The 24506-nt window shown below is 42.5% G+C and overlaps 1 protein-coding gene across 6 annotated transcripts in view; it reads left to right on the top strand.

Annotated features, from left to right (window-relative positions):
* The window catches only part of ADGRL3 (adhesion G protein-coupled receptor L3), a 512834-nt gene that overhangs the window by 343007 nt on the left and 145321 nt on the right, over positions 1 to 24506 (top strand). For 4 of the 6 annotated variants that reach the window (XM_068681640.1, XM_068681638.1, XM_068681635.1 and 1 more), the window contains 2 exons: positions 2523 to 2537; positions 4371 to 5171. In XM_068681640.1, the coding sequence (XP_068537741.1) occupies positions 2523 to 2537; positions 4371 to 5171 (816 nt within the window). The remainder of the gene's footprint in view (positions 1 to 2522; positions 2538 to 4370; positions 5172 to 24506) is intronic. The other 2 variants (XM_068681641.1, XM_068681639.1) reach the window with 1 other exon arrangement.

The raw sequence follows: 24506 nt of genomic DNA, 5'->3' as shown, positions 1-24506 counted from the left end.
GCTTTGCCTTGTATGCATCCCAAAAGCACCGTGCAGGAGCTCACCAAAACACGCAGCGTGTCTGGGATTGTAACAGGACTGGCTGTGGCACTGAGCACTGACAGCACACCCAAGCTCTTCAGGATAAGGGTGATCAGTGTTTCAGGTCACCTAGCTCGTTGTGAATGTATTATCTCCCACAGAAGCTTCACTTTAGGATATTGCTCAGTTGTTGGAGTGCATTACAAACGCTTTTGCTCATTGTGAAACATAAATTACAGCCATCTACGCTGCCAGAGGTACAGTGTCCCATTAGGCCAGAAGAATTGGTGTTGCGTGGAGGCATATATTTGGACGGCTGTCACTACTTTCTTGCTTTTGCAAGGGATATTTAGTGTTTTTATTAATACCTGTTTTATAACAGCCTGGGACAGGACGAGCGATTGCTTTGTGAGTTGCTCCAGTCACTGGGTCTGGTGCCTTTTAGCTCTGCTGGCTTTTTCCCTTGCAAAATCAGGTACTTGCACTGAAACGTGTTGTCTCTGCTCACGAGAGCCCTGACAGCCACATGGGGAAAACATTTACCTTTAACCTCAACCTGTTACAAGGTAGAGAACAGCCTGAATCAAAGCCCAGGTAAAAAAAGACTGCTTAAGCTTGGAGAAATGTTCGTTTGGGGAGCTTCTGTTATACAGCTGGCCCTGGACACGCGCCTCTGCACATGGTGAAGTGCAGATCCACATGTCTAGCCAATGCATTTGCAGCCTTATCCTGAAATTATTGAGCCTGTTGATCTTCCATTTAGCCTGCAGTTTCCCATCCAAACGAACGAGACTTTTAAATGCAGAGGGTTTGCAATCCCAGCACTGGAGGACAGTCATTTGGCAAGTGTCTCAGTCTGGAAGGGGCCAGAGCGAGCTCTGCACAAGCGAAAACAAAGCACGTGTGCATACCTTTGCATTCCTGTCTCGCTCCTCTGAACAGAGATCTCTCAGCTGTCAAAACCGTACTGCTTTACTGGCAAGTTCTCACTTCTCCTTCGGTGATATTTTATGGGGCCTGTCTTCCCCCATACCTTCAGGGAAGGGGCCCTACAGACCCAGCACACCCGAGGAAGGGGAGTGCAGAAGCTGTTTGGGGGCCTCACCGTGCCATGTGCTTGGTTTTCTTTTCAGAAAAGCGCTGACACACAACACACCACCACTGGTAAACGCAAGAGCGATATCCTGACATTTCAGTGTATTGCCATGAGGTTTTCTGTGTACCACTTGAAGGAGAGGCAGGTGCACAGAAAACAGTGCTGCTCCTTTGTTAGGCTTGTGCATCGTTTTCCAGGTTCTACCCTCCTCTAAAGAAATAGGTGTTTTTTTTTTTCCAGAGATTTGGCCATTTGGCTTGTTCTGTAGCAGCCTCGTGATTGCTGTGCACTGCTGGCTTGGCATGGCTCACGACTCAGGGATCCAAGCAGAGCACCAGCTCTTTGCTGACCCACTGGCAGCATCCTGCCCCGCAGACAGCCAAGGATGGGGCAGAGGCAGGCAGGACCCTCATCCCCCTGGGATGCACACAGCTGCAGCCAGAAGAAGGGGTTGGTGCCACAACCACAGGGGGCTTCCAGATGACAGCCCCCAGAGCCTCTCACAGGAGGCTGTGAGATACAGAAAGTGAGCATTTAGAGATTAGTAAGTGCACTGCTTATATTTATTCTGGCTGCAAGGGGCTGTGTCCAAAGGGACACAGCCTCTTCTGCAGCATTATTATGCGTGGTGAATAATTCACAGGAAAAACATTCTGCAAGATGTGGGGTTGGGCTTTTTAAAGAGCGCTTAGATATTTTTAACTTGTTATCATTATCAGTCTTCGGACTTTTACTGACAATCATGTAAGTATTACAATATTTAAAATGTGTGTGCTTTTTTTATTTTTATTTTTTTCCCAAGTCCTCCTGAGCTTGCTTCTCTAAGACATGGGACAATATTCTGCGAATGTCTACCGATGGGCTTCATTTGACTCTCATAAGTTCTCTGTTAGTGTCATAAGGGAATATTCTTCTGCTCAATAAAGTAGGCATCTCTATCTTACAGGTTTTTGGCTAAATATATGAGGATGTGTATTTTATAATGTTTCTCCTTGGACAAGTTCATTCTATACATAAATCTGGATCACTTGTATTTCAGAGTATGGGTATTTCATTTTGTTTTGTGAACCTAGTCCAAGGCTGCTGACAAGGTATCTCAGAAAGTTCAGGGGGTTTGGTATGTCCCAAGTATTGTTTTTTTTTTTCCTCTTAAAATATTTGTAAAGTTAAAATATGCCTGTATTTTGATCAGCTTGTCCGCATATTATTCAGTGTATATGGGCGGAAGGGCTTTAAATATATATATATATATATTAAAAATGTTCACATAATGTAGTAGTATCTAAAGTAAATTATTAAATCTTCCTTTTCATATGAAAGAGGTAAAGAAAAGTACCTGGCCAATACAGTACCATTAATCTATTCTCTTTTCTCCTTTCTCTCTTTACTTCTCTCTCTACAATAGAAGTGGAACAAAAAGGTAATTAAATACCTTTCAAATTATATATATATATTACTTATGTATAGGCTAAGTTATTTAACAGTTTAACGTTTTAGTTGAAATACTCTGTCATTAATTCTCACTACTTTTTTGTTAAAGTTTATTTAGTCTCTCTGCTGCTCAACTTCACGAGATAACTCATTTTTGCTGAAAAGTTTTACCAGTGCCACTTCCTTTCATTAAATTTTCTATTCAAAGGTTTAGATAATTCCCTTTTCTCCTGCCCTGAAGAATTTGGAAAGCACGCACACATACGTATGTGCATAAGTATATCTAATTACGTTGCAAAAGCCTTTCAGAAATGGCACCCCTGTACCAGCTCCTTGGGGTGGTTACCAAGACTCCAGTAGAGCAATATGCTTTTACACCAGCTGCTAAATCTGATTTTCCTCCTGTTTCGCTCTCCAGAGGATATTATCAATTTCTGAAGTTTCAGAAATAATTGGTTAACCTCCAAGCAGGGAGTACAGATGTGGGATCCCATCTGCTGGCCCTGTGCTACCCTAATCCCGCGGTGGGATGGCTCCTCGTGGCTCCCCGCTGCCTATCTCATCGTGGTGGTTATTCAAGCTCACGAAGATCAGCATGACAACCAACCAACAAATATTCTCCCCCTGAAGCACGTGCAGCCCCTCCGGGTCGGAAGGGTGCTGACGTGGATGGTGAGGGCCAAGCGAGCCTGTTTGGCTCCGCAGCATCCCTCACACCCCGCTGTTGCCTCCCCATGCAGCCGGTTGGGCTGTTGGCCTTTCCATGAGCCCAACATCAGCCCAGAGCTTCCTCCCATGCCTCGGCCACGAGCCAGTCCCCCTCATCCCCCCCGAAGTCTGAGCAGCAAAGCACCCTGGTTAGTCCAACTGCTCCTCTGTGCTCCTCTCATGTAACAATAGAAGGTATATGTTCTTAAGTTTGAATCACTACTATATTTAACAGGACATTTTTTAACTGATTAAAATCTAGACCTTGGGTTCCTCTCCAGTGAACTTGATGCTTTTCCTTCTTTCCTTTCTTTCTTTGTTCCTTCGTTCCTTCTTTTCTTCCTCCCTTTGTTTCTTCCCTCCTTCCTTCCTTTCTTCCTTCCTTTCTTCTTTCTCTCCTTTTCTTTTCCTTTCAGCATTCATACATCATTCATTTTCAATTGTGTGGACTGCATGTTTCGTGTGTCCTGTAGCGGCTTCCAAAACCTCATTCCTAGTTACACTACCGGGCTGTAGTTGGGTATTCCCTCCCACTCCCTTTGCTTTAAATGCTCTTCTGAGTTGCTAAGGGATTCGCCTCTGCTTTGCTATTGGTACCCGTTAAATATTTAATATCACTTGGGCTATAAGGATGGGACTTTCTTTCTTTTATTTCCATTTCTAGGCCACTCTTCAGTGGGCTGTTCAAAATAACTATGTGGAACAATTCCCCGGGAGTTTACTCCTTCACCTAGTAGGTACAGATTCACTGCAGAATGTAATCTGGAAATACAAACCCAGAAATCCTTTGGGGGCACACACTCATTTCAGAGTTTACAAAGGCGAGCGGTCCAAGTAAGTACACCTGTAAAAATAGATTTGAAAAGCAATAAGAAAATGAGCCGAAGTTGATAGAAAAAGCAGAAAAACAATCAATTTGGTGGAGCAAGTCTTGTTCTAGAGACTTGGCCGCTGGAAAGGCTGGTCTCCAGTTACAAGTCGTTGCTTGTGGGTTTCCTCTGATCTCAAGTGTCCTCTGCTGCAGACCTAGAGGCTGTTTCAGTGTTTGGGCCAAGCACCCCCGGACTGTCATTAACTTTGTTTTTTTGTTTGAAATTCTTTTCCTCTCCAACAGTTTTTCTTTGCCCTGGACTGCTAAAAGGAGTATACCAGAGTGAGCACTTATTCGAATCTGACCACCAGTCCGGTGCCTGGTGCAAAGACCCTCTGCAGGCATCTGACAAGATCTACTACATGCCCTGGACGCCGTACCGAACGGACACGCTGACGGAGTACTCCTCCAAGGACGACTTCATTGCCGGGAGGCCAACCACAACCTACAAACTCCCACACCGCGTGGACGGCACGGGATTTGTGGTGTACGATGGGGCTTTGTTCTTCAACAAGGAGCGAACCCGAAACATAGTCAAGTTTGACTTGCGGACAAGAATAAAAAGCGGGGAGGCGATCATAGCTAACGCAAATTACCATGACACCTCTCCCTACCGCTGGGGAGGCAAGTCTGATATAGACCTGGCTGTGGATGAGAACGGGCTGTGGGTAATCTATGCAACAGAACAAAATAATGGCAAAATAGTCATTAGCCAGTTAAACCCTTACACGTTAAGGATAGAAGGGACATGGGATACTGCCTATGACAAGAGGTCAGCTTCTAACGCCTTCATGATCTGTGGGATTTTATATGTGGTGAAGTCTGTGTATGAAGATGACGACAATGAAGCCACGGGGAATAAAATAGACTACATATATAACACTGACCAAAGCAAGGATAGCATGGTGGATGTGCCCTTTCCAAACTCCTATCAGTACATTGCTGCTGTGGATTATAATCCCCGGGACAACCTCCTTTATGTATGGAACAACTATCATGTAGTGAAGTATTCCTTGGATTTTGGCCCACTGGACAGCAGAGCAGGTAAGGGTTTCGATATTGAACCAAAATATAAATTGGGTTTTCTCTTTGTCCACACAAATAAGGTGTCAAATTGAAATATGCTTCTGTGTTAATGATCTGCATGTGTTTGTAAATTTAGCCCCACCACAAGACCTATGATGGATATTCAGTTGTTAATACACGCAGAATATATTTTTAATGTCTTAGCTTGAAACAAAATAGAGAAAGGAGTGTGCTACCCATAGCTAACCCGAAACAGTCTCCAAATGGTCGTGTTCTTTCTCACATCACAGGAATAGTAACACTATTTTCTTCTTAATTGAATTTTGCTCCATACATAAGATCATCATCCCTTCTGCAGGAATTTTGGCAAAACGAAGCATGGAAGATACTGTCACTGCAAACAGCGTGGGGCAAATTGCCAGCCAGTTTAAATGAGTTGGTTCCATTAAGCTGGGGGAGTCCGGGCCTTTTACAGAAGCCAACAATAATTGCGTACGTGAGCGTGCACCCACAAGTGTATCACTAGAGTCAGGAGAGGAACTGACAACAAAATCTACCAAATTGTTGGTTTGTTTCCCTTTCTTTAAAGTTGATTTTTTTTTTCCCTCTGAATTTCATTCAGGTCTATGTCTTAGAATACTTTCTCTAAGATATGAACATCCAGTCCTCAGAGGATTTCCAGCTTTCTCATGTGTTTTCCATGTCATAAATTATGCTGGTAATTACTTAGTTGGGTTATAGTCACTAAAGATTACCAACTTCATCATTTTGCAACTATTGTGGTTACAGTTGCTACTTGATTAATATCATGACTTAGCCTAAATTGTGGTCAGACTTGTTTGGTGGTGCAAGAATTTTCAAACTGTATTACCTCAATATTTTTCAAATGATTACTGCTATACATAAACATATTTTAGTCAGAGTTATCAGGTATTTCTTGTGGTGGACTGTGTATTTAGAAATGCTGAAAAAGGAATGTGAAAGAAATATAATGTAGACAGTAAACTACTTGGTTAGTAACATGTTTATGCCAAAAATATTGTTTTTTGATAATAAGAAATGCTAGGAAGCAGATCAGTGGATTTAAAGCTTCAGATTGCCAAAAGACAAGCAAAGAGGTTTTTGCTGCTGAGCTTTTCTTTTCCTTTGTGCAGCCTGTCATCCATATTAAAAAAAAATTAAAATAAAAAGAGATGCTGAAAGAAACTGGCAATATGAAAATCTGGGGAGGGGTGGAACAGAAGTAGTAAAAGAGCAGTGAATTTCCAATTTTATACAAAAACGTAAGGAAGAGGAGAAAGATATCATGAAGAGGCAAATGAACAAGCCCAAGTGACTGTTAAGGGAAGAGCAAGGACCCTTTCAATGTTGTTGACCTCTGCAAGATCTCAGATGAGCAAAAAATGAAGTAATACTTTTCATTCTCCCAGCTTAATGATGAGCATGTACTTTCTGAGTGGTGGAGTGAAGCAGAGCAATTTGTGAGTTATTGGTTATCCCCAAGGACTGAAAATCAGTTGCATCCCTTATATTTCACAGGGTTTCTCTCCTTTTCAGTGAATCATTTACAGGTATTACAGTGGACTCTCTGCTACTCAGTTTTCATAAGGTGACCATTTTCAGTAATAGTATCTTTAATAAAAAAGCTGTAATCAATGAAAAACTCAAATCTGCACTTCTTTTGGTGAAAAAAATAAATGCCTTCACCACATCCCATTTTCCCAACTGTGTCTAAGCTGGCGAGGTATGAGGGCAGCTGAAAATCTTGCAGAGGTATGGAAATGTGTTAAGTGTAAGGCTTGGATGTATCCCCGTGTCACTCTGTTTGCCCCTTTAATTTTGCCAATGTCTGGATGAGAATTTAAAACCCAAGAGTGACTACAATGGAAAGCTGAGGTAGATATTGGCTTTTGATCTTGGAAAGGAGAGGGTTAAGTTGATGTCAGGGAATCTGGTAAGCATTCTCCGATGTTCCTTTCCTACATTTTTGATAGCTTTGTAATGTGGGCACGAAGCTGAATTTTACATGCATTTCTCTTTTCTGAAAATTGCTGGGATTTCCTGTTTGGCAGAACTGTGTTCGTATCCCGTTACCTCACTGTTTTACGGGTTTACAGGACTTCTGAGAGGGCTGCTCTGACAGAAAGTGAAATTTTCGATTAGACAACTCGAATGGGCCACGGCACTTCAAAGTGAAGAAAAACATCTTTGCAGAGCCAGTTCAGTGCTCTGTTACCCCCACAGCCTGATTAGTGGGAACATTATTTTGCTAGTCAGTGAAACAGAAGCACTGATTTTGAGTTGGATAGGTGAGCAAACACTTGCTCAACACCAATTTCTTTTGTAGAGGGGAGCTAGTAGACCAGGTCCATATGACTCTTTTTTTTTTTTTTCTTTTTCCTGAGGTCAGGATCCAATGCAACACATTTTATGGCTAATGTGAAATTTCATCCTGCGTTGCTCCATATATAATAGTAAATATATGGCTGGATTAAACCCATCATGGCTCTTCCATAAAAGAGCAGAACAGGAGCCAATGCAACACTGGGAAAGCAGTGAAAACCCTGGATATATTTTTAATATTCTTTTTTTTATTTATTCATTTTTATAAACAGTGGACTATGGATATGTTCTCCCTCTTTCAAAATCGCCATTGTTTCTCTCTTTAGAGTAAGGTAATGTTCAAAGAGAGAATGCATTTTGCAGCTACTATCTATAGCTTTACAGTTTGAGTAACAAAATATGTAAACAATATCAGCTTAATTAGAAAATAAAAGAACGATTGTAAAATTGATGGGTCAAACAAATTGGTTGTTAAAAAACAATTAAGGGTGAAGTTTTAGAAACAGAGCTCTTAAAACCAAAACATTGATCATAACAAGAAAAGTGATGTATTTAGCAACCAAAATAGCCAGTAACGTATTTGAAATCTCTAGTATCATGCATTTCAAGGATATGTGAAATTGGAAAAACAGGTGCTGGAGGGTCCGGTTCACTTAGAGTTAAACATTTTTAGTCTTTTCCCAGATTGTCCAGGGAACCTGGAAGGAGGCAGAAGTCTTTTGTCTTACAGGAAAGGCAGAGATCATATCCTCTTACTCTTCACAGTGATTAAACACTTTCTGTATGTTTTAATTAAAGGTCTGTTTGTTCAAGTAGGTTTGGTGCATTTGTGAGATCTTCACTGTCATAGAGCTTTTCCAACTCGTTGATTGAAAAAACGGGCTTTTATATCTCACAGAAAATGTGTCAAAATCAGGAGTTTCCGTGCTTGGCTTCTCTAGCAGCTAAAGGTACAAGGAAAGACAAAAAAAAATACTAAAATCTTAGGTGAGCTACAAAGCTGGATTCATCTGACCTAGAAACAATTCAGGGCTCTGGATTGAATTAAATTAAGTGTTATTCTTTTTCAAAAATTGAAAACGGTGCCTTTTCAGGATTTGCCCTTTTTTTTTTTTCTTTTCCTTTTGAAATTTTGGATTTGGCTGGGATTATTTTCGGTTATCACAAAAGCAGTTTTGAAAGCAAATACTCCTCACTGCCTGCAAACCCTCTGAAACCATTCACTTCGAGAAGTGAACCTGAAGGCACCAAAAATCTTTGAAGCATTTTTCCTTCAGCTTTTGGCCTCTAAAATGTCTTTTTTTTTTTTCTTTCTTTTTTTTTTTTGAGGGTGTTTTTCAATAAATGCTCCTGAGGTTGGTTTTTTATTTTGTTTTGTTTTGTTTTTTTTCTTCTCTTGTATAGCTGATCTTGAGTTTGCTGATTTGATGAAATAGTGAGAATAGCAATGCAAATCTAGAAGTATTTTCTGTCACGTGCTTCAAGATGCTTAACGCAGAAAGTGTTCGGGTCGATGTTTTTTGTACCCCACTAGACGTGGAAAGAGGTAAACCTGCCCATACCAACAAGAATGAAAAATTCTCTACAACCTAATAAATCTTAATATTCACCAGAGTTACCCGTTTTAATCATCACCCACTTGTGATACAGTCTGCATAAACAAACTCAGGGAAGTATCAACAAATCCTCCTCTCCAAAAAGCTGAGCGCTCCGATCCCGCGCTCCCTCACATCGCTGCATACAAACAAGCGCCTCGTGGCTCCTCCACAGCTCCCAGCCCAGCACCAAATGGCCAATATCTTCCAGTGCCAGGTGGGCCAGAGGAAAAGTTTTATCTTCTAAAGGTTTGAAGTGCTGTCCTTGTGAGGGAGCTCATGATGCATGGGCCCTTCAGGCCAGAGGTAAAGAGCGGGGAGCCTTGTCCCGTAGCTCAGCTGTGAAGAAGCCCAGAGCCAAGGATTTTCTCCCGTGGTCTTTTTGGGGCAGATGGCTGCTCAGTGTGGTGTAAAACACCACCAGCACCCCTTGTGCCCACCCCGGTGCTGTACCCTGCAGTGATGGGGGCGGCTGCGCCGTGACACACACGTGTCACCGAGTGCTGTGGCACGGGGTCAGCAGCCATAGACACAACCCTTCTCAACCCCAACCTGCCTCTGATAGCACGGAGTGATTAAGAACCTGCCCTGAGGTGGTTTTCACAGTGTGATTTGTACCAGCAACCTTTTATTAAGGCACGGCCTGTCACCGCGTGCTGGGCGTTTTGAAATGGCGGAGCCTGACAGGAGGGCTTCGGTGGAGGCCAGGGGTACGTGGCCTGTCTGGGCAGGGCATGACCGTGGCTTTCCACCGCTTCAGCCCCCTCAGCAGGGCACACATAGCTCCTGTGTGTTCCCTGGGCAGCTGCAGTAAGGCCTCGAGATAAAGCAGCACTGAGATAAGGATCCCTGCGTGCGTGTTTGGGATCCGGGTATGGTGGCAGCCACCTGCAGTGACGCTTGGTGATGGTGGAGCTCTTTGCAGGCACGTGGATGGTAGCACTGGAGCATGAGGCATTGGGGAAAGAAGTGCTGCCCTCGTTGCCTGGCCGTAGCTATCCTCTGCTGGAAAAGCTCCGTTTAGGCCACTAGTGATTTTCTGTGGCAGGAAAGAAAATGCAGACCTCCCACTTTTGAGGAGACATTTTGTTCTTCCCATTAAGTTATGTCCAAGAGACCCTGGAAATACAATATTGGCTATTTAATGGCTGTAAGAAGTTAATAAATAAATATGCCCTATACATAAGAAAGATAGTGACATGATATAGGGCTTATAATACAGCCTCTTTGTGCTTAAGTGGCTTTCCTATATTGCATATTAACACTGTGGAGTGCCAGTCCAGTAATGAAATGTGATGTGAGCCTTCCATCCATATCCATGATATTTTAAAAACCTCAGAGGGTGCCTGTCAAACTTTTATCCTTCACGTTTGTCTTAAATATTGCAGGATGCTCTCTTGACGTGTGATTGCAACCGTTTTATTCGGTAAGGGCGATGTGTTTTTTTTTTTTTGTCTTCCTAAAGCAGTTTTACAATGCAGATAAGGTGAACCCTCCGTCCTTATAATATGCTAATTAAGTGCATTTGTGTCTTGGGTAAAAGATGTGGCGGTATGGTGATGAATAAGAACTTTAAACACATATGACACCTCGTTAAAATGTAATTTTCACATCATAAATCTGAGGCCTTTACTTTGACAGCTGAGTAATGTGGATAGTGGGCAGAGGATCTTGAACGTTTCAGAGCTGTCACGTGCTAATAGGTAGCTGAGAGCGGCTTCCTGCACCGCTCGCCTTTAATGCCATACATCCTTGCCTGGGAAATGCATCAAAAGGGCTGCCGAATCTTAAACCCCACTTGTGCACAGGATATGAATTGCTATCGCTCCGAGATCCCGTTGCGATAAGACATGCTTAGCATCTCTGGAGTTGAATCCAGGCCGCATTTTAAAAGGCCAGCTGAGCCCTTCGGGTGAGCAGCTTCTCCTGGCAGACAAGGGCCGTTTTTAGGGAGCTGCTGAGTGTTTAATTGCAGCTTCTCCTGTGTTTTTATTTTCCAGTTGCTTTCCTCCCATCTAGGAGCATCCCTAGCTCTCTCCCTCCCGTTCCTCTCCGTTGCTTACAGTGACAGCTGCTGGTTGCACAGTGCTGCTGGAGGTTTTTGGAGAGATCAGCCCTTGCTTTCAGCAACCTTTGCTAATTCGTATCATGAATCGGAGCCTTGGCTTTTATCTTTCGATATTTGCACATATATGCCTGTCCCATTTATGCTATAAATATTTCAGTCCCCTTTTTGCTATTCAAGACAGAAAGACCTGTCTAAGTTCGGAGGTGAGGAAAGCAGCACAAAGACTCTTCATCTTTTATAACAAAGCTGGCATCTCAACCTACATTTGTTGGACAGCCAGTACATGAAGCTTAGAAGGACAGGGGGATATTTCACCTAACTGGGACACACTGGGATCCAGAAGTGCACAAGTCATGTTTGTTCACCAGTTTGAGGCCTAATCTCTCTGTTCATTTTTGTCCTGATTATTTTTTTTTTCTCTTTATAAAGCAGTGTTAGATTACAGAATAACAAAGCATCATACCACTGGACGCTTTTCTAAAATTAGTGATTTCTGCCTTTTACCAAGAAAGCTGAAGTTTGAGCTCCCTTCTCTATCTTTAAAAAAAAAGAAAAGAAAACTTAAAATGCAAGATTCCTCAGCTTCAAAATACTCCCTTTGTGGAGCATTTCATAAATATTAATACTGTTTGGTTAGCACAGCGGGAGTATCTTCACTGCCTCTCCAGTACGAATAAATATGTGGTTGCTCCCTTCTCCTAAGTAACAACACACTTCTCTCCGTGGGTGTGGAACGGGAGGCAGCTTTACCATGCAGAGGCAGAGAAGTCCTCTTTGGGGCACCTCTTTAAGCCACCCTCAGAAGATGTTACAGCAGAACTAATCCTGTGGGGAGCTAAACTGGGCTGCTGCTGTATCTCTTTGGAGTTGGGTTGTTCCCGTTGCAAACCATATGGGAATTTGCTATAAAATCTGCACGCAAGTCACAGCTCCTGTTCCCCACAGGCTGGGATGTGTCCATGTCCTCTTCCTAGGGTCTTACAAGCTGGAGTGCTTTGGGACTGGGCTGGTGGGTAGCCAGCATGGGTTGGCAGTGAGGAAGGTCAGTGAGAAAGAAGTGATTAAGCAAAACTTGACTTTCAAGCTTCATAACAAAAGGAGACCGGTGATTTTTGGATGTGCTGCTGGAGGTAGTGCAGTGGTCGCAGAGGGATAAAAGACATTAAATGTGTGTTAAATGGCATCTTCTCAATGCATTGCCCTCTCAACTTAGATTATAATTCTGCACCTAGTTCCTCGTGGCTCACCCCATAGGGTGCAAACACCCTGTGCTCCCTGCAGCTCTGCTCTGGTGTGGCTGCAGACATGGGGACAAGGTTGCCTTCCTCATGTGCCAGCTTTTTTTTTTCTTCTTTTTTTTTTTTTTCTATGGTATTTTTTCAATGAGCAGCCTTTTTCCTGCTCCCCACTGAAAATACCTCCACCATGGCTCTCCTCGCTTGTCTACCACTGATTGTGTTTGTTCTGGAAATGAATACTGTAATATTTTTAGCACCACTTATTAAGACTCGTCTCCTGAAGCCTTGTTCAGCGTTGCTAATTAACTTCTTCAGTGCCGCCAGCACTCTGCAGTGCTGCCATGCCAGGTTTTCTTTCCTCTTTTTAGGTCAAAAAAAGCTGATGCAGATGCCCTGATGCTTTCTGCTTTAGAGTCGAAGCAAGCAGAGGACGCAAGGGATGCTTTTCAGGATCCTGGCCTTGATAGAAGAGGTTAAAGAGGAGTAAAAAAGCTCTTTAGGCGTAAGCTACAAAATTAGTGAACCTTTGAAGGAGGCTTTGCAGAGCCTTCTCTTGACCTGAGGAAGCTGTGATTTAGCATCCCCACATCCTTCAAATGTAGCAGCAAGTAAACTTTCCGGACACCTAAGGTATAACTGTAGGGATGAAAAGTACCCAAAGGATATAGGAGAAGTGGAAAGGTCAGCCTAGTACTCAGAAACCCAGCTGAACTCTCATGGTAGGGTTGGATTGATGGCTTGATCACAGGAAAATTATTGAATTTATGTTGAACATGCAAAAAGAATTTTTGTAGTTGGTTCCTAGATCTTCATGTTTCTGGAGAAGTGGGACCAGCCGTGAAGGGCTGTGAAATGCTAGGCAGTGATGCTGTCAACAGCCTGACATGGGAAGACTGGCAAAGCCTAGAAAAAAATATTTTTTTTTTAGAAAAAAAAAAAGGACACGTTGAAGTATACCTTCCTGAAGTGCATTTTGGCATAGTGACTATGTTAAATCAAGAGAATTGGTAATGAAGAAAGCAAGAATAAAACAGTGTTCATTTTTTGGGGGGTAAGCAGTCTTCCAAGTATGTACAGGCAAAGGTTAATACAACAAAAAAAGTTTATGGAACAAAATCCCAAAGATTTTGGAGAGCCATTCTTTAGATAAATCCTCCAGAGTTGGTGGGGGTCTGGACCTGGACTTCAGGAGCGAGTCCTGGAAGGAATGGGCACTTTGACTTCCTAATTCGTGTCCAAATCAGCAGAAGAGGACAATATAAATTGTATGAAACAAACAGTGACTGCCCCTGTGAAGCTGAGTCACGGTATCTGCCCTGCATTTTTGTTCTGAATAGGCTTTTTTCAAGGGTGTGCTTATGGTGGGGGGGGCAAAGCAGATGATGAAGGCCTAGCTGAAAGAGACGCGTCCATTACAACAACACAGTGATTGTTCTCTGCAACGGGATTTCTTCACTGTAATAGGATTTTTGCTTGATTAAAATGCGCTGAGAGGCAACAGGACTTAAGGTACGTTTCAGTGAAACATAAAAGACAATTTAAAAGGACTGGCACCGAATAAGCAAATGTTTCATGTTACGTACCTACTCAGGTCTGTGTCCTCACAAAGTACCAGATGCTTCAGGCTCAAAAGGGCTGGGGGAGAGGGAAGCAACGAAATAGCAGTGTTGGGCAGGGAGAGGGTCCTCTGCCTGGTGCCTTCCGTGTAAATACAAGCTCTTCTTGCAGATAAACAACAAAAACCTCCTTCTGAGCCTGGTGGGAACTAAGCAAAGCTTTTGGGTAGCCGAAAAGTGCATGGTGTGTTGTGTAAGGCCACTGCAATGTGTTCCTTTCATATAAATGAGTTTAAATTGACTCGGGTATGAAGAGTAGAACAGAGAATTAAATTAGATTAATAGATTTTTTAAGACCAGAAGGGACCATTAGCTCATTTAGCCTGACCTCTGTAATGCATTCGATTGGATTTCATCCGCTTCCCCTTGTAGTGAGCCTAATGACTTGACTTTAACTAAAGCATATCTTCCAGAAAGGGCACCCAGGCTCCAAGAGACAATCCACGTGGCACTTCGAGGGGTGCATTTCTTGTGGGGGTATTCTCTCCCATGCTGCAGAAGTAAAATAATACTTGTATTGGAAATATTTGGTTGTACTGCCCAGCCATTGAGTCCAATTATACCTTTTTGCATCACAAGTAAAATAAGTCACAGAAGTGCTGCTTGAATTACACACTTCGCACCTTACACCCCGTGCTCAGGAGGTTGCCTTCTGCAGGAGTCACTGGTAGCTCTGACATTAAATTATTTTTTTTTTTTTAAAGGTGTTAGAAATTTCTTGAGTCAGAAATTCCTGAATAGACTGAGAAAGGTAATTCACTAGCAGTGGCAAAGTAGCTTGCCGGGCACTGAAAACAAGAAAGGAGCCTTCTACTTTCAGATTTGTTCTTTATGATGAGCATCACTAAATGCTTCTGTAAACTCTGTTTTTTAATTAGAAGAAATTACCAGTCTGCAGTGCTTGCATACTGCTCTCTTAATGCCACTTCCATTTTTATTTGAACCAGAGTGGTAGGGAGTGACATTTAAACCTCAGAGTTTGTCATCAAGTTCTAATTTTCTCGTTGATGAGAACATCTGTCCATTGGAAAGGGCAAAAACTCGTTCCAGCAGTTTTTCCATAAGGTATTGGAAGATTTAGTTCCAAATGGGTTTTCTGGTTGTTGCTTCGGCTTTATTGCCTTTTGTTTTCCCTGCTTATTTTTTTTTAAAGGAGCCTGTATTTATACTGAGTAAAAGAGAGGCAGGGAAGTGAACCGCAGAGGACAGAAGAAGCACTTTGGGAAATGGCCATTAAATTATATCATGGGCAGAGTCACACCGGGTTTTTCATGTCAACCTGTATTAGCATATTCTGGTGGGAAGAGGTTGCCATTTCCTTAATATGAAATCATGAATTGGCTGCACTAAAAAATGTCTCACTTATTACGCTGTGATATTACTGTATAAACAATGTATTTTTTTCATTCTAACACCGTATTTTGTGATATTCTGGGTAAGCTTCACCTTTGGGCATTTCGTTATGGTTATTGGCCATCCCAAACCTATAGTAGCTGAGAGAGGCTTCATCTAGGCTTGTGGTTTCATTACATTAAGCACTGTGAAAAATGGTGTGTTACCCCCTCTTTCTCACTTTTCTGTTGGAAAGAAGAAACATAAAAATGAGCATTTATCAAGGAGCGCTGCGCAACTCCTCTCCTCCCTTAACAACGAAATTTGGGACCACAGTGCTCTCGTACACATTTGAATACCATCACCCCAATGCATTTGGCAGCAGATGCATCGACTGTAGTCAAAGATATATCCAAAAGAGCCAAAATGACCCTTAAATGGCTTGGGGACTAGCTGGTGCACAAGGTGTTGCCTTGTGTTTGGAGGTGGAAGGCAGTAAGCATGGCACATCCATGGCCTTAAGCATGGCAATGAATTTGCTCCTCCTTGTTACTTCCAGACTTGGGGTGAGGATTTGGAGAATAGTTTCTCTCTACAGTTAGTTGACATTTATCAGTGACAAATGCATTTGCTTTAGAGAGTAGATCTATAAAAAATGGTGAAAGTTGAGTTACAGAGACATTACTGTCTTCTCCATGCTCTAATTTGAAAGCCAATTTTAATTTGCAAAAGGAATACCTGTTAAAAAAATGCAGCATGCATTTCTTTAATCCATCTCCCCTGGAAGCCTTGCAGATGCTGAAACAGCAACCCTGGGTTTGTGCATACCAGGAGTTCACCCAAAACTTCCTGAAACTTGTGTTTAACCATAAGTCTTGCTGCTGTGCATGGGTTGCAGAGACCTGGTTGGCATCGTGGTGCTGCTGGAGGAGCTTAGAGTTTGTTGCTTCTTCTCTTGGAGGTGAGGAGCTTTGGAGGGAGCAGATGCACTGGGTGATTTGGATGGTTATCTACTACCGTGTAGCTTGGGACCAGCCAAGGATGCCCACGTGGCATCTCTGTGGGTGAATCTTACTGCAGAGGTTGTCTTCGTGCCAAAAGTGGCTGCAGCTGTTGGGATCAAGCAGGGAGCCAGGGAAAATGCAAGGCTTGCGGCTGGCAATGGGTGAGCTCTTTAATTGGAAGTATTCATGCCTGAGATGGGCCCGAAACTAGAAAAAATGAGAGGTTGTCCAGTTTCATGAAATTTCTTAGCATGTGTGGCAAAGCCTCTGACCTGGCATTGGGGGCAGCACTTCCCATAGCTGGTGTGACTACCTGGAGAGACATCTCCGAACCCTTCATAAAAGTATGTTTGTATGTATGCATTTATATACCTAGAAACTGTGTGAAAGTCCCCTAAAAATTACTCTATGGGATGCTGATGTAATCTTGTCCCCAAAGCATCCTAATAAACCTAAGCTGTTGTTGATTCTGGAAATGTGTCTTACCTGTTCTAGGCTTGGCTGCACGTCACTCTTCTCCTACAAGAGATTGATGATTGATTTTTTTTTTGAATTGCATATTTAACAATAAAAATGAGTGATGTTCTATTCCTAACCGAGTCTCCAAGGAATGCAACTGTTTCTCATTATAAAGGGGGAAAAAAAAAAAGTAATTAAATTTTAATTATTTTTCCCTTTTGCCCAAATATCTTCACACAGTGCAAATTAAATAAAATTATTTAACCATGACAAGCACTTCTGCCAATTAATCCCTGAGAAGTGAAGCTGGAAAATGTGTGCCACACACATGCAGGCAGTCACACGCGGATGCCTGGAAAAAAAAAAAAAAAAAAAAAAAAAAGAAAAGAAACCCAAAGGAGCCTGAGAGAAGCACGAGTTAAACAGCCCAGTGGAGCCATGAATGGTAGCTTAAGCGATAGTGACGTCCAGCCACGAGCTGGCCTGAGCTCTGTGCAGCTCCCCTTCGGAGGCTCTGAAGAATCCTTTTCCATTCTGGCTTAATAGCTAAAGATTAATTGAAGTTCAAGAACTCGGTATTTCTGGTAGCCTTTATACTGAAATTTAAGATGGGTAATTTAACTTTGAATTGATTTTTTTTTCTTCAATTTGAGCTTTTAGTATGTGCATATTTTTATCTCAGCTGCACTTGGGTTTCCTGAATTACAGGCAAGATTACCAAGAGATATTCATTAGACAAATGTGTTTATTAACAACATAAAGATTGTTCTACTGAATGCGTGAAAAAAAATAGATCCAGTTATTAGAAAAGAAAAATCTTCAGGCAATTTCAAAGCATTAAGGGAAAAAAATCATCTTGTCTTTACAGACTTTTATATACCTGGATTTGTAGTCTACTGAAATACACTGCTTTTTTTTTTATGAGCAGTGCTTCAAGGTCAAAGTTAGCCCCGTTTCTGAATTTCAGGAGGCGAAGAACCTGACTTGAAGTCTTTTCTGGAAAGACTTTGTGCTGCTTCAGCAGGACAGCTCTTTTGGACAGGCATCTGGAGGGCCCTTTTACTTGCCTGGTCAAAGCCATCCCCGCGTCTCTGAGATGTTTGCTGGGGCCTGTTTGGTATTCAGGCTTCATCTCTCGGCAGCTGAAATCAGACACTGAGCATAGCCCAGTCTGCAGCTAATGCTGCTGGAGGAAGTACTGTCAACAATAAGTTGTACACATCTGAGATACGTCTATACGCGTGTATATATAGAACTAGATAATTGCACATTAATTAGATAGATTTGAAAAAACAGGGTTTGCAAGTTGACTCAGTTGCCAAGGTGATTTAACTAAATATACATTTATTCTCGTGGAAGACAGGGACATACTTGGTAGCTTTACAGACAGTTTTTTTTTTTTTTTTTTGTGGTGTTTTTTATTATTATTTTTTTTTTTTAATTTTTATTTTTTTTCTCCTTGGATGAAGCTGCCCTAAGCAATGCACGTGTTCTGATAGATAAAAGGATAAAAACATTCGGTAGGATTCCCTGACTTTAGTCAGCCATCAAGGTGCTATGCAGACCTACTTAATTTGTTTGGTTCCCCATGTTACTCCAGATACTGTATAGGGAATTGGTGCATTTCCATCCCTTCACCGAGTTCCCTGCCTGCAGGATCTTCTGGGCGAGATTAGCGTGAAGTGGCAAAGTAACGACAGTCCTGGGCTCTGCTGGATAATGCCAGATGGCCAACAGTGAGATTAAATGTTTGGACAAAAGGCCTACCCCAAACTAAAGTTACTCAGCAAGTGAGGGAATGGGCAGATTTTCGTACTCAGGACATCTTCCTACAGCTTGTAGCGAAGCAACGACTTCAGTCCAAACTCTGACACCGTAATGTTTTCTTGACTTGTTAAGGGGAGGTTCCTGAGTTGACCTCCGGTGTTCCCAAGTGCAGGTATGGCTGTGAAGAGGAGACAGCGTCAGCCCGATGGAAATTCGGAGGCAGAATTTCACAGGCAGGAGAAGAGTCAGCCAGGTGGCAAATGGGGACAGCTGAGACACCGCTGCTTTCAGCCTCCTCCTCTATTAAGGTTAAAGGTTTTTTATGCCACCCTGGTGCTTAAATGTAAAAAAAATATACATTTAGACCACAGCACACCAATGGACTGTCATTAGAACATATATATATATATATTTTTTTTTATGTTGGAAACTGTCCCGTTGATACAAAACCAAAATATTTTGCAGGCAGACACTTGTCCTTTTTTGGCAGGAAACTATCAAAACGAGCAACTTGGATGCTACCGTTGGCTTCAGCAATGTTAATTATTCTTTTTTATTATTTGAATTTTATGTTTAGCGTGGGACATTCAAATATTACCCAAGGGGGGAAAAAACTCAGTTCTATGAAACCAAAAGGTTTGGTCACCTCCGAGTCAGAGTCCTTTGAAAGCCGCACTCCTTCAGAACTTTTAGCTTTGTGTTCAAGGCCATAACAAAAATAGGTGCTCACACGTCAGAATTCCCTTCAGAGGGCAAGTTTATCTGACCAGCACCCGTTTGGCTCCTCAGTCCTGCCAGAGCAATGTAAAGCACTTGTACTTGTGATTGATTTGAGCCCTACACCCTGGACCGAGGTGCGTTTTTAGACCAAGCGGAGAAACCGTGTGTTTTAGCTACCTAGAGAGGATCTTACAAGGAGTATTTCCTGACCTTCCTAGCTGGCACTACAGCCATTTTGTGACTCTTTCATACTCTGCCTTTTTCTGTAGCTTGTAACTTTCCTATGCAGATGGCAAACATCAGAAAATCTCAGCAGTCCTTGCTGGACTGGCCAGGGAGAGTTGAAGCTTGCTGATCACCCAGTAAGAAGATCAGTCGTGTCCTGGATTTTGCTCTGGGGCAAAAGGAGCGAGCACGCCAAGTGAATTACTGGATGATTTATTTATCTGCAATTCCGCAATAGAATCTTTTATCTTCATAAATCTCGCGTTAGGAAGATATAACTGTGCCTGCTGGTGACATTTTTGTCTATATAAAAATCAACACGTGAAGTCTGCACAGGGAGCAAACCTTCATGTTCCACCCCAGCTGCATTTGGTATCTCGAGTTAACCAGCACTGTCCAGTGTTTAATTATGTACTAAGACAGATCTACATATTTCCTCTGTGTTGCTAGATGCAAAGGCTGAGATTCCGCTTCAGGCTTGGGGCTGGCATTTAGCAGGGGATGCTGCGTGTGCCAGGGTTTGTGATGGTCAGGTGCCCTGCACTAACAAGGAGCCAGCAAGGGGAGCCGAAACGTGCATAATGGGGCTGAAAATGCACAATGCCAGGAGTGGAGGCCTGAGAGGGAGGTGGCCAGCAGAGCTAACTGTGAATATGGCCCTTTTTATTTTGTAGTTGTTTCACTGAGGTGAAGGGTGCACAGTCCTCTCCTAGCAGCACAAGCTTACCCTGCGTCTTGACATCGTAGGGCCCTCATTCAACCACAGCATCTCCCAAATGCTTGGGTGCTCATTGAGATTCCAGCTAAGTCATATTTTGCATCCTCAGATGGTCGTGATATTTTCTCATTTCATTGCACTCCGTGCTAAGCTTATCGTGTACTCCTTTCTGTCCACGTTAGCGCGGTATTGATAGTATTTTAAATTGAATTCTGGACCTTTTGGTCTGAAATTGGGAGACACGGACCAGATCAAAAAGGGTTTGCTGACATCAAAGCGTGCCTACACAATCTCTACCTGACAGCAGCCCATCCTTTGGTGGTACATACTGATCAGCTTTGACGTTTCCAATGGCTTCATTTGTCTACGACAATTTTCTTAGCTAAAGCCTGAGTAGTAGGACCGCTGACCTCAGCTGACCCTCGTTTCTTCATGCTGGAGACCTTCTACTCAATGGGAGGTCACTGTAGATGAGACTGATGAAATTTTCGTAGATAATCATTAACTTTCAGGGATTATGATAAAATTTCTGGTTTCCTTTCTCCTCTGAATGGTGAAAATCAAAATGGTGAAGATGCATCAGTTTGTTGAGTGGTGCCAAACTTCACAAACAGGATTGAAGATCCTTACCAGCTTCGGAGCATAATGCCAGATATCTGCTCCTCTCCTGATCTCTTCCTTTTTCCCAGCTGCCCCTTCTAAAGAAGCCTGCTGCCAAACGAGGCAGGTCAGCACGGATGAAGACCATGCAGCTGATTGCACCACCTGAAGGTTTGTCCAACCAGCTTACCATCTCTGCAACCCCAGGGCATGTTGCTCCTTGCTTTCCTAATTGCCAGTTTAATCAAAACCCGACGTGCTGTTTCAAATATGATTTCTCCCACTGAACAATTCAGGCTGTCTCACTGTTCTTGTGCACATGCCTGGTATAGACCTTGAATAGCTAAAATGTATGGCTGTAATTCGTGACTCCACGACTTTCTGCAGACCTGAGCTGCCCAGGCACTTTGGCTGTTTAGAGATGTTCCAGTTCCCAACTTACCATCTCCTTGTGGGGGAGACAATATTCCCAGTGGAGCTGGTAGGACATTTTGGTCTCTGGAGTTAAATTCCAGGACTGTCAGTTCCAGTGACAGCATCGTTGAGCTCAGTGATGATTTTTTTTTTTTTTTTTTGAGACCCTCAGCATCTGTGATCATGGTATTCATGGTATTTTCAGTTTTGTTTAAAAATACAGAAGTCTTCTTGCATTTCTAAGAGGAAAAAATGCTTTAAAATACAGTTCACAAAGATCTGGGACATAGTAGAGAAAAGCCTAGATACATAATAATTCTTATTTCTTGTGAGTTTTATTTGCATTTTGCCTAAAAGTCCTAGGATATAATCTTAGAATAATCTTAGAATTCAGGGGGTGGCTCTCCAGACTTTTATGCCAGAGGTTAACAGTGAAATGTCTTATGAGCACCAGATTTTGAGCAATGTCATTTCAAGCTCCTGATAAACCTAGGCATTAGGCTTTTTCTTTTTTTTTCCTTTCTTTTTTTTTTTTTTTTTTTTCTGTTTGTCCCGGGAGCTCTAAGCTTGTTCCAGTCACTTGTAACCTTTGCAGTCAGCATGACTGAGGTACCCACGGAAAACCTGCTTCCCTGCTTATCCAGCTCATAAAGCAGAAGATGTAGGCATCTACCCTCTATAGCACAGGTATTTTGTTCCCCTCTGCATTTTCTTGTGATTGCTCCTTTCTCCTGATCTCATCCCTTAATAAAATCTCCTGGTATTTTAAACCTCTGCTTGTCCTGAGCAAAAAGCCACCTTTGCATCAAGTAATGGACACTTTGCAATCCGGCCTCTCATCTACGTGAAACTAATTGGAGATTTTTGGCTGGCTTCTTGAGAATTAAAAACTCCCTGGTTGTAGTGATCTGGGATTGAATGCCAGGATCTCCAACCTTCAGTGAAGGCAAGCAAGTCTTATGCTGTGCATAGATGTGTCAGGTGTTTCTTTGGTTTGTTTATGGATTTTTTTTCCCCACTATTTTCTGTCCATTTTTGCCTTGGTTTGAATTTCCTGGAAATAACAACAGCGTGATTCCCCGAATCCAGTAACTTGAGCAGAAAACCCTTAAATCATCCCTGGAGGGATGGACAATGGAAGATTGAGCTCCCACACAATGAAATCTCCTGTGAGAAGGAGCTTTATGTGTACATTATGTACACATAATTCTTGCTCTAGTAGCCACTGAGCAAGCCATTTAGCCACTGCTACTTAAAACCGAATCTATTGTGACTGTCAGAGCTGGAGTGGCCAATATTATTGAGAGTGGGTTTTTATTCCCATGTCATTGGGACAGCTATTCAGAAATACTGGCATTTCTTCTTTGCTCAGGTCAGGAGAGGGTGAGGAAAGAGCTTCGTGTCACTGACAGCTGCCAGTTTGGCCAGGGAATTGAAGCTTCCATTTGTCAGTTCTTTGATCAGAAGACTGTTTAAGAGACACAAATGCAAGGTCAAAGGTGAGGCTGTTAGAGGAAATTTAGCTTGAGATAGTGGTCAGCACCAGCATATGGGCATGTAAATCTATCCATTCATTAATGCAACCAAGGGGTTGTACCCCTAAGATAATTTAAAAGTATATATCATTTTTTCTCGCTGTTGGGTGATGTTTCAGAGGTGATGGAGTGTATGACTAAGGACAAATTGACTGTTGCCTGTTGCATATTCAGAACTAAAGTTCTCTATTAATTTTTAAGGAGCATCTTTCACAGCAAAGACTAGGAGCCCAAGGCAGAAAGAGCTGAAAGAGTTTTCATTTGGGCTGAAACTCACCATCTTTTGGGTGTACTCCTCAGACTTCATCACGTCATTTTCTATCATGCTGTATTTTTCCTGTAATCCTTCTTTGGGCCAGACAGGTGCATCAGAAACCGTGTAGCATGGCTCTTCCCCCTCCATGTGCACAGAGAGATCAATGGATCAGGAAATTTGGCAGCCTCAAGACTCTTGCCCCAGTGCAAGTACCACGGAGCAGTGCCCTTGTAGATCCACTTACTGCCTGTGAAGAGGACAGGCATCCAGCATGGCTCATACAGTGTGAAGGAAGCTTGGGCTGGCATTAGTATGTATTATTCAACAAGTACCAATCAAGATTGTTTTATTCTAGGAAATGTGCAGAATTGTAATCAAAACTGTCATCCAGAGGCCTTACAGTAACATTGTGGGAACTAAGAAAAGAATGATCTAGAGACCTGGATGAAACGAGTTAGGGTTTACATTCAAAATACAGAATATCTACTTCTAATATATATAGAGAGATGTGTATATTTTTGACCTTGTATAAAATATCTTGCTTGTAGAGTGATGTTGAATATATGGACCTCTGTTCTGCACAGAGCTATATTGGTGGGTTTGTGCACTTTGTGACCCATTGCAAACTCCTCGGTCCCTGGTCGTCTGGAAGGAAGCAAGTGCAGGATGGCAGGAACAGATGGTGAAACCTCCCGTGTCATTGCTGGCTTTGTGAGGCAATGGAAAGGGACATAATGATGTTTATGGGGTCCATAGTGGGCTTCACCAAAATTCTTACACCACAAACTTTAGATTTCCTTGAATATATAAATCAGCAATTCTGCTGCACAGGTCTTTTAAAATAACTTCTAAAAATTATTTTTAAAATCGGTCACATTGAGCGTGGTTTCCTTTAGCTGAGTTGACAGCAGGTGAGAAAAGTGGAAAGAGAAATAAAAATCAACATGTTTTGATAGCTGGCTAGAAAAACTGTGCAGAAGCTCCCAAATAGCAAGTTAGAAGTCAATTTGCAAAGCTCTGTTATATGCAAAGGTGAAAAGAGTGCAAAAAAGTGCAGCCCCAAGTTGTCTGTGCAAGACGCTTTCAGGCTTCTTGGCCCTGCTTCACCTTAGAGGACTAGAGATTTCCAGAGTTCCCAGTTGAGGCAATATAAAAAGATGCTCTTTTACTGACTGTGACAGCAGCACGCTTAATCTTTGCTATAAAGTGGTAAGAGTGCTCCCAGGATTTGACCATCAAAAATTGTATTCAAAATTGTCACTGATGCGGAAAGGTTACAGATATATTCACAGCTAGGGACCAGGCTTAAAAATGCTTAGATTTCATTTTCTTTGGGCTGAGGAAGGGGGAGATGATTCCTGATGATTACTGAAAAAACCTCAGTGAGGCTTTCTTTGGGCAGCTGCTCCAGCTGCTTGCGTGTTACTGGCATCTGAGATAAACTCAGGCCTAAAAGCTCTGCT

Source organism: Anas acuta, chromosome 4 (genome assembly GCF_963932015.1).
Source record: "Anas acuta chromosome 4, bAnaAcu1.1, whole genome shotgun sequence".
In the NCBI taxonomy this organism is placed as follows: Eukaryota; Metazoa; Chordata; class Aves; order Anseriformes; family Anatidae; genus Anas; species Anas acuta.
This window is presented reverse-complemented; position numbering and strand designations above follow the sequence as displayed.